Below are 10,886 nucleotides of genomic sequence, written 5' to 3'. Positions count from 1 at the left end.
ATCCGGGTGAAAATATGTTACCCTCGTAACGTAACTGAGAATGCATTTTAGTTGTATGGAAACGTAATTCTGTAGGACACATGGTTACAGTATGATTGGATGGAATCTTGCTTGCCGGATATGTTTTTCAGAAAGTAAGAAGTGCAGGTCTAAGATAAATGCAAGCATGTTTAAAAAAAAAAAATTACTTCATTCAACAAACGTCATGGACCATATCATTGTTGAAATTAATTTAAGAAAAGGGGAAAATTAAACATTTTCTGTTACACGTTATAGGACCAAAGTCATCCAAGCACTGAGTAGCCATTGGGGAATCGGGTCATCTTGAAGAAAATGTTATATAATGAGACTCATTACAGTACTGAGATGATGTGAGGCTCTCCTGTCCCAAGTCATTTAGAGAATCCCACATCCTTGCCACTCCTCCCCTCATACACATTCTCAATAAGCAGCGTGTGTGTGTGTGTGTGTGTGTGTGTGTTTTGTTGATCTGCTCGGCTTCAGGCCTGCCTGTGTGTGTGACACAGCTGATTGTGTGTGCATGTATAGTATGTGTGTGTGTGTGTGTGTTTCACAATCCACAACGGGGCCTAATGTCCAAATTTATGCACTTTTTAGAAAAAAAAGAATACGCACACATAAACACACAATTACAGTCATGTGCACGCACACACAGGCCAGTTCTGAGGTCAGTGGTTATCATGCCGTATATTTACATTCTCGTTTTAAGGAAACTGTGTACAAGGCAGTAGTAGATGGTGATCTGGCAAGGTGTAGTCTTTTTTCTTCTTGTTGTTTTTTTTGGTCTTTCTGTTTTTTTCTTTTGAGTTGGGGTAGGAGGAAGAGGGGGTGCAGACATAGGACACAAAAACTAAGGTGAGAGAAAGGTCTCATCAATAAATAAATGAATAAATAAACCAAGTAATAAGTTAATAAGTTAAGTTAAAGGGCCTGTACATGTGTGGAGAGAGACGGTGTGCGTGCATGGTTCGTTTGATGTTGCATGTTGTCCTTAGGGGGCTGTAGCTAAGGCGGAGAAGGAGCAGTAGACTCAACCCACCCCCGCCCCCTAGAGACACCATAGCTTCATTCTGCTTCGACAACACAAACTGAGCTGCTATGAAACTTTCTGACCTAATGACAGTGAAGCAAAACAACACCGGTTGCAGATCTCGTCTTCAGAATGTAAATGTGAAAACCATGCGTTGCATGTTGTGTGAAATCAAAACGTACATATGAAAACTGTAAGTAGTCACACTGGGAGGATAGAAGTGAAACTGAAAACGCAATTTTCGCTGTCACTGTGAACTTTTCTTAACTTGTGCATGTTCGTTCTTTGTTTGTCTCTTTGACGGAAGGCTGTTCACCCTAGCAGATCGGAACTGCCACAAACACTTTTGTGTTCCGGTATGGGTGCTGTGCCATTGTTCCGATGGCCCATTGTTCCGAAACCCCAATAGCCCAAAAAATTTCCTGACAGCCCGTTATTCCGAACATGGCTAATTATTATGCAAAATGGCTTCATCGGACCTTCCCGGTCGAAGGCATGAAGCTGATTTGCAAAAACTCCCGCGAGACTCGCTGCCCGAAGACCTATCCTAACCGTACCAATTTGAGGTCAATTCCTAACCTTAACTGTTTCAGGTCAATCCCTAACCTTAACTATTCGAGATCAATGCTTAACCTTAACAATCTTGAGAGTTTCCTCAGTTTGCAGGCTCCCTTCTAGCCACTACCCTAATTTCACTCCTCATGCCTAAACCCAACCAACCCAACCAATGAAAGTTTCAAGGCAAATGAGACGGGAAGTTCCGTTAATGTCATTCTGCATAATAATTAGCTACGTTCTTCTGTTTGTTGCGCAGGGAGTGTGTATTTTCGGAGCAATGGGCCTTCGGAACAATGGGCAGTCCCCCCGACATGGTCAGATGACACTTCGTACAAACTAATTTGTCTGGCATAATTTGTTAATTAAGTTTGTGGTTAACATATTAAAGTTAAGTAATTGGTTAACAAAGAACATGTTTATAGTTTGAAAATGCAGCATAAGAACCTATAAAGATTTAAAATTGATAATAATGAAATTCATATTGTCACAATGGCTTTTACACACCTGCATCCGAGAAGCATTCGAGATGGACTGAAATCCAATTGCACAAACCACTAAATATTAATTATTCATATGTTTGTGTTAGCTTACTATGGATAACTATTAGCCAGCTAGCTGAGCTGTCATTATCGTAACTAAACTAATACTTCGCTCAAGGTATTCTTCTGCGTTTCTTGGCGTTATTGAACCACCTCATTACCATCACCCTCTATTCTAGAGTAAAGCCAACGCTGATTTACATGCAGCCCAAGAAAACCAAGCAATCCCGTTTGTGTAAATACAAGAGTATTAAATCACATCTGGATTTAATCTTACTTTACTTAAAGCTTCATATACAATACAGCCATGACTCTTAATGTCCCCTACATGTAGGTCCTACGGTTCTTAAGGCCTTTACACACCGGGGGCGTTTTTTTAAGTGATTAATTCGCATCAATATATTTTTGGGGACAAGGTTGATTTTTTTGAGTATTCGCATCGCGAATAAAGGCATCGACCAATCATGGTCTCGGAGGAACGGGTTGAGATGCACCTATATTTATGCAGCAACAACATGGAGGCTCCGTAGTTCGAATCAGGACGGCCAACTTTATTACTCAGCGCAGACCAGATCCACTCCTTCCGTTCTTACCTTTCACAATAAAAGCCCTACACATATAAGATTCGCAGGCAAGTATTACTCATATTCATGTCTCATCTCATTCGTCACACCCCCGGTGTGTTATGGCCTTGAGGTTAGTCAGATTTCTAACCCTAACCTTTGGGGAATTGTAAAACATTAAAACCATTGTCTGTAAGCCAACATTAGCAAATCCTTGGTGTATAAATATATTGTACTATAAATAAGCTTGATTTAATTATGAATCATTGTAGGTTCTTATGGTATGGTTTAGTTTTAACATGGCGTTAACAGCTTTAATGTAGTTATTTTGTCAACCACAAACTTGCGCAATTTATTAACTTTCAATCGATAAAGTACCAAAACTTTATTCTGGTTTTATGATCATTTTGTAAGAGCAAGTGGTTTGTATCTCAACGTGGAACAAAATCCCCCTAGCAGATCTGCAGTCAGTCTGGCAGTAAGAATGTGACTACAGTTTATTACAACATGGAAATGGAAAAAAAAAGAGTAGAGATTGTAAAAGAGCAGAGAAAGTGTGTGACTGGCAGCTGCATAAATAAGTCATCATATATCATACAGAGACATGTAATAATATTGATCATCGTCTTCATATATCGTAGTAATGATGCATTGCCGTGGCAGGAATAAACTTGCAGTGAATGTGTAGCGGTCAGGGAGAAACCCAAAGTTTGGAGTGTGTGAGTGTGTTTCTCTGTCAGTGTGTGTTTCTGTGCCCTTGTTGGAGTGTGTGTGTTGGGGGACATCAGCTGTTGTACATTCACGGTGAGAGGTTAGGAGGCGCTGTCCTGTCAGGGCCGTCACAGGCCCGGGACAGGAGGGTCAGGTTCAGGGGTCATCAGGTGTGTGTTGGCCAGCGTGGTTAAAGTTGAAAGGCCGTGGCAGGGTGGTTGGTTTCTTCTAGAGAAGGATGCACTTTCCTTTCTCCACCCATGGGTTGTTCTTCATCAGCTCTGGGTTCAGGAAGGGATCCTCTGGGACGCCGTCCTCTATCCACTTTACCAAACTTTGTGAAGAGAGAGAGAGAGAGAGAGAGAGAGAGAGAGAGAGAGAGAGAGAGAGAGAGAGAGAGAGAGAGAGAGAGATTTTTCAAATTCCTGAGGAAGTTTACTACCACAATCCATCCTCTCTTTTTCCATACAAGGCAAGAAGGAGAGGGGGAAGCTGAGCAACCAGAAGTAACTAATTACATTCAATTCTACAGCTGTAGCTTTTTGTGTACTTTAACTTTTTGGAGAAAGTTTGAATTTGTACAAAAGTCCTTTTCTTTAACTAAAGTAGTGTACTTTACAGCAGTTGAACTTGTTGAACGGACTAGGGTTTTGCGTTATGACGTTTAGTCGTCTCATTTAGACACTTGTTAGCAGCCACCTTTTTCAAGACATATAAAAGCTTAAAAATTCACGAGTGTGTTATTTATTTAATGTATTTTATGTCGTAGAACAAAATGTTAAAATCTCTTAATCTTATGTTAACCACAGACTTTATTTCAGGCATCTAACAAAATACCCATTCAAAAACATTCCAGATGAAGGAACCGGGACTTGCTAAAATGCTAACTCATTTCCGGGTTTTAGGACTCATTCCTATAGCACTCTATGCCTCTGCACCTCGGTCATGACTTGTAGCTCATGGTCTGAAAATGTCCATTTTCTTTTTCTCTCTGCATCCTGTGTTCTTGGCGAATGTACAGAGTAGTAAAATGTCTCCGTTCGTTTTTTATCATATTTAGTCAACCTCATCCTGGTTTTCTTTTGTCTTTCTTAGGTTTAGTTGACTAAAAGTCTGGGCATTTTAGTCTCATTCAGAGAAAATGGTGACTATTTTAGTATAGTTTTAGTCAATGAAAACTGTTGATTTAAGTCATTACGTCATATTGAACATTTTAGTCAATTTAATCTAGCCAAAGAATCACCTGCTTTCTTTTTCCCAAGCCCTGTTGTCGTCATTGTTAACTTTAACTTATATTTTAAACTACATTTTAGTCAATATTGCCTGTTGATATAGTCACAGTTAGTGTTTAATGATGTTGGTGACGTCTCATCTTGGTCATGGAAAAATAGGTCCTTGACGTACATATTTAGTAATAATTTTCGTTAAAAGTATAATATGCATGGATTTTCTAAAAAAACAATGTATATACCGATACAAAAATAATCCCTCTCAATCATCTCTTTTCCTCTTATTTTGCTGTGTTTGGGACGTTACTTGGCTTCAGCAATAACATTTTATTTCTCTGATTCACCTGTTTCCCACTAACACCATTCCCTAATTCAACTTTGAATGCCGTGTGTTTACAAACGGCAACCGACAACGATTACATATTATATAGGGATGCTAATTTAAAAAAATGTCCTTATCCTATAACCGACCTTCGTTAACTGATTATTAACCATTTACTGACAAGATTTGTGCCTCTTAAGCAGCGGTGCGTCAGCTGCAGTGTATGAGGACAACAGACAACGTAGTCCCGAGTTCACCCGTCCGGGAGCGTATACTGCATTCACTGTCTCCAGTTCAGCGTCCGGGAGCGTTAATTTAGCAGGCAGACACTTTTTTTGTTGGTGGCGTTCTAGCTGTGAACGTAGGTGTAGCAGACACAGTTTATTTGTTGGTGAATAAATGCTACGAGGCTACAACTCCTCCGCTCAAGCGAGCTATAGACGGGAGCCAACTTCCTGTATCTGTAACGCCGGCTCCGCCTCTTAAGGTGGGCTTAAGGTGGACGTTTTTTTTCAGCTTTTTAATTACTTATTAACATTTCTTTTAACCGTTTTAACCGATAGCGTTAATCGGTTAAAATGCTTAATGTCGGTTAACGTTAAATGGTTAATCATGGACATCCCTAATATTATAGCTTTCACAAAATTAACACTAATACTTTGCCACATGGATAATTGCAATTATATGCAAAAAAAGGGTAAATTGTACTCAGCTCCAAAACTTTATGGGCGTGTTTGCGCTGTAATATCATTTACGCAATATCTTTTGTGAATCGGACGGGGTAGCAGTTGCAAGTGATTCGCATTTCATGGTGCTATGAGCGGCTGCAATCCATTCTTGGTGAATTTGCCTGTGCTGAAATTGGCAAAGTTGTGTTTTATTGTTTCAGGCATTTAACTTTTCTTTTGTAAAAGAAAGAATATGTTAATTGTTCTCTCGAAGTTTACATAATCTCACTTTAAATTCAGTTAATTAGCCTATCCATAACAGTACTTAAAGTAAATAAAGATGTAAGTAAGGAAAACAATGTACTCTTTCCATCACTACTTCTCCTATTTTTTCAGTATTTTTTTTATATTCACAACAGTTTCAAAACACTGACCCTGAATACTTTTGTACTCTACATGAAAGACAGACAGTCCTCTCTAGCAGTGCTGTTGAAGCGTCAGAAGTGTTTCTTCTGATTGGCCCTTCATCTACTGGCACTGCAGTGAGAGCATGAGACAGACAAAGAGAGCGCTGAACACAACTTAATGACGGCTGCAGCTTTGCTTAATGATGCGATGTGCGCTGTGACAGTAGCCTTCAAGGCAGCATTAGTTAATGAAATCATATCACTGTTTTATTATTGTGCTGGAATGACTTATGCAGTCATATCCAAAGTCATTGTGTTCATTTAATCATCGTACTTATTACAATGAACAACAGCAGATATTTCTAGCCGTATGTGAGTAGCATTTATATTGGTGTATAATTGAATAACCCACTGAATACTTGAGTTACCGTGGAAACAGCAGTTGGTTATACAACCTCAACTCGAGGTCCACTTACTCACATGTTCACAGAGTAGTCAAATCTAAGATATGAAGGAAAGTCACCGTGACGTCAACCATTGGTTTGTGGACTACGGTTTTGAAGCCTCGACTTCGGCATTTTGGCCGTCGCCATCTTGGTTTCTGGCCATTATTTGCGACCGGAAGTGACACGAGAGGGAGGAGCTAAGTACAACCGAACGCTGAATAAGACATTTCTAGGCGACCATAAAGGTTATAATTAACTTTCATGTACTGAAAACACACTGTGAAAGGGTTAAAGCTGTAAGAGGAACACACGGACTACTCCCAGATCGGGACTGATCGGAACACTGTGGTAGCGACCTGTCAATCACAAGGTAGCCACGCCCTAAAGCATACCCTGCTTTATCGTTTATGCTGTCTTGAAGAAGACTTGAAACTATGTTTTCTATTTTTACAATGTGTAATAAATCAAGTGAGAAGTAGGGTCATTTTCTCATAGACTTCTATACAATCAGGCTTCTTTTTGCAACCAGAGGAGTCGCCTCCTGATGGCCGTTAGAAAGAATGCAAGTTTAAAGCATTTCCGCATTGGCTTCACTTTTTAGAACCGGAGTTCACCACCTGGTTGTACTTCAAATATTCAGTTACAACCTTGTGTAAGTGGATTAACAACTTTTACATTGTTGCATGCTGTGTCTAACTGTCACATGTTTCTCATTGTGCTCAATGCATTTAGCAAAATCAAAGCTATTTAATTTCAGAGCTACTTATCACAGTTGTCTTTTGGGGTTTGAACTCTGTGCAGGTGCTTGTAGAGCTATTGTGGACCAACTACTCACTCAGTCACTGTTTTGGAGGACTTCTCTCGTTTGAAGGCCAGCTGGTACTTGAGGCTCTCCACCTCCTTCTTCATCTGGGGCAGGTCCATCTCATCCATGGTTGCAGCTTGTATGAAGGGCTTTTCTACCTGTGCACAACGGGGAGGCCAGTTAAATTTATGCAGTACCTAACACTGTTAAATAGCAGTCAGACACACTCAATGCAACTATGCCCTGCAGCAAGAACACCAGAAAGTACATCTGATTTATAATGGCTGCTTAGCGATTCCACCTACAGGAGGGGAGAACAGAGGCTATTAAACGTAGTACAAACAAGTGCTGCCAAAACTGGCAGACCCACTTAACGCCACAGGATACAGGGTGCCTTCTTTTGTGTCCTTGGGGCTTCTTGTTTCCACTTTGGAAAAGTTTCTCAGCTTTAATGAATATGCCAAATTTAATTACGTTTGCAACCAACATAACAGCAGGTCAACAGCAAATCAATTTTATGCAAATTTTGGTTCATTTCTTCCATATTGCCACTTGCATTGACTGCAGGTTAGAGTAGAGTAGAGTAGTTGATATTCAACACCTGAAGGGAGGGAAAAGAGACATTGTTTTGCTTCTATGCCCAAAAAGTAGAAAAGGGACATCCTGTACTTGTGCTGTGTCCCATTTCTTCCCATTTGCCCTCAATCCCCCCCGTCCTATTGCGTGTGCTTCTGAAATGTAGTGGTGTCCCAACACAAAACTTCACTCTGTGAGATGAGTGCTTGGCCCTCCTCTCCACAACCCACCACACCGAGGGCGAGCTGAAGCAGAAGAACAAAAAAAGAACAGTAAAAGGCAGTCGGCCTAATGTAGCTTTAAGATGGCTTTAAGCTGGAGGGGATGCTCTATTACAGTGATTCCCAACCGGGGGGGGTACATGTCTGCAGTTGCCATATGACACCAGCACTTCTTGGATCTTCTGAAGATTACATTTTCCCGTCTACACGTCTTGAAAAACGGACCAAGGAGTCTAACGTGCATGCACAAGTCAGAGGGTGCAAGCAAAAAACCGTGGTGCAATGAAAGTGAGGGCCGGTGTGCGCTGGCTGAGGTGGGATCCCAGCCCAGCGGGGTCGGGCGCACCGTCGTAAAGTGGTATCGGTGCCGTTTTGCGATACGAGTACATGAGCACAGTATCAGACCCGATACCCGGTATTAGTATCGGTGCATCCATAATGTGAACCACTCACCCACCAGCATAATAAGATCAGTACTCCCTCAACACAACCTGTAGTGATTAATGCATCAGTAATAGATTAATGCACCAGTAATATTTATCACTTTAATGGGTCATATCCACTGTAAGTTAGTAGGAGGAGCTGCAATGAACAAAAGACAAAATCCATCCTATGGAGACAAAACTGTAGTGCGTTTTATCATGTTATAGCGTATTAGCTGTAATGGAAGTTGGAGATTGAGTATTATATGATGTCTGTCTGTATGTTGATGAGAGAAAAAAACACTAACATATTTATACGGCAGTAGTTGAGTGAGTTTTCCTTTTATTTTATGCTAAATGTGAGGTTTCTATACTTTCTATAGCCTACTGTATAAAATGTTACAGGATTGTGGAAACTAAAGTCCTAATGCACAGTTATATAATGTTACCAGTGCAGCCTTCTAGTACTCTTCAACCTTGGACGAGAGGGAGAAAGTCACATGTAACCAGGTCAAAGTCATTGCTAGCTACAGCTAACTGCAGGCAACTGCACTTCTGTAGAAATGGACTGTTGCAAACAGAGATGTTTCTCAACATCTTTTCAGGATCTTTTTAGAACACGATCGTTGCTGCATTAAATGAATACTTCCACATGTTTGGAAATACGCTTATTCACTTTCTTTCCAAGAGTGATAAAAGATCAATACCACCCTTAAGTACGGAACTAAAGTCGAGACACCGTTAGCCTAGCTAACTATAAAGACTAGAGAGAGGGCCAAACTGCTAGCATGGTTTTGTCCAAAGTGCAAAAATGCAACTCTAAAGCTCACTAGTTAACACGTTGTATCTCATTTGTTTACCCGACAGTGATGAAAAAAATTATTTATTGTGGTTCTATGGTGAGTTACTTGAGGTAACTATTGTTTAGCAAACAACAGCTTCCCAAGTCAGTTCATCACATTGAGGTGGCCAGGTTTGGTATCAAACCGGACGTAGCTAGCAACATGCGCTATAGCTGGTAATAGAGTGCTACAGGGATGACGTACTTTTTTAGTCCAATCAGGAAGTTAGCATCACCCTGGTTCCCCCGACAAAAGCCAATGGGATTGTTCCATTGGATTTGGAATTATTGCAGAAAATCAGCTCTGTGGCAAACACATGTTTATGATACATACACGTTTTGTTCAGCAAGATAATCTTTACAAATGAACACCACTTTTATGATTTTTAAAGCGCGACTGCAATCGCCAGAAGTAAAAAGATAGCGTTAGGCTATAAAGGAACTACACCACGGTCACATGAGTGCCAGTATACACCACGAGGCTGTAAAGGAGGACTAAAGAAGGACTAAACGATGACGTTGAAAGACACAAAGGCTTCACAATTCAAGAGTGGGGTATTTATTGATGTATTTTATGTCGTAGAACAAAAAGTTAACATCTCTTAAGCTTGTGTTAACCACACAACTTAATTCAGGCATTTAACTAAAAATCCATTCAATAAACCCATTGACTTCTAGACGAGGGAACCGTATGTGCTACGGTTTCAGGTTTTAGGACTCATTCCTGTAGCACTCTATATTACACTGAAGTAGCAGGTTGTCTGAACTGTTGTTGTACATAACTCCCTCTATTGTCATTTTTACGTTTCTGGTCATGTACACATTAAACATACAAGATCCATTGTGTAAATTAGTGAGCTTTAGAGATGTTGGTCGCTGTATTTTTTAACTCTGGACAGAGCCTGACTGCGTCTGTCGTTTTTCCAACATACTTTAGATGAAACCACGCCCCCTTCCGTATGACAAATGTTTTGACGCTTGCGTTCCCATGGAAACCTCTTTCACGCGGGTCCTGCGACATATGAGAGCTACAGTAGTTTGGAAAATAGCAATACAGGGCACTGAATTGGATTAATTTACTGTTTATCAGATAACAAATGACTTAAGAATTAGCTAGCTAGCGCACTCTGCGGCCCCTCTGTCTCACTCACCGCCGCTGGAAGACTAGCTCGCTGGCAGGAGTGTGGGCGGCAGCTCCGGAGATGGACCTTCAGTTAGCGGCTTTAGCAACTTGAATTCAGCCAGCGCAAACCCCAGTGCCGAGAGTAACAGCGGGCTGGAGATCAGCAAACTTTGCCGTTACACAGGTTAGCGGCTAATTTCCAAGCTACTGTAGCTGTCATATTGTGTGGGACCCACATGGCGGAGGTTTCCATGGGAACGCAGCCGTCGAGACTTTTGTCATACGGAAGTGGGCGTGGTTTCATCTAAAGTAGGTTGGAAAAATGATAGTCATTTCTGATCTGAGATCTGCAAAAACTTGCAAAAACTCTCACGAGACTCACTGCCCCACGACCTATCCTAAGC

At 40.9% G+C, this 10,886-nt stretch overlaps 1 protein-coding gene across 2 annotated transcripts in view; it reads right to left on the bottom strand.

The window, feature by feature from the left end:
- Nucleotides 1-215: 215 nt before the first annotated feature.
- gng13b (guanine nucleotide binding protein (G protein), gamma 13b) overlaps nucleotides 216-10,886 on the bottom strand; it is a 27,775-nt gene continuing 17,104 nt past the window's right edge. Inside the window, exons 1-3 of one of the 2 annotated variants that reach the window (XM_037791271.1) lie at nucleotides 10,511-10,672; nucleotides 7,330-7,457; nucleotides 216-3,756 (exon numbers count right to left, since the gene is read on the bottom strand). In XM_037791271.1, coding sequence (XP_037647199.1) covers nucleotides 3,651-3,756; nucleotides 7,330-7,427 — 204 coding nt within the window. In that variant the 5' untranslated portion in view covers nucleotides 7,428-7,457; nucleotides 10,511-10,672 and the 3' untranslated portion in view covers nucleotides 216-3,650. Of the gene's footprint in view, nucleotides 3,757-7,329; nucleotides 7,458-10,510; nucleotides 10,673-10,886 lie in introns of those variants that run through there. The other variant, XM_037791270.1, reaches the window with a different exon arrangement.

The sequence above is a fragment of the Sebastes umbrosus genome, chromosome 14 (genome assembly GCF_015220745.1).
Source record: "Sebastes umbrosus isolate fSebUmb1 chromosome 14, fSebUmb1.pri, whole genome shotgun sequence".
Classification (NCBI taxonomy): Eukaryota; Metazoa; Chordata; class Actinopteri; order Perciformes; family Sebastidae; genus Sebastes; species Sebastes umbrosus.
The sequence above is the reverse complement of the archived record's forward strand: the minus strand, read 5'-3'. Positions and strand labels throughout refer to the sequence as shown.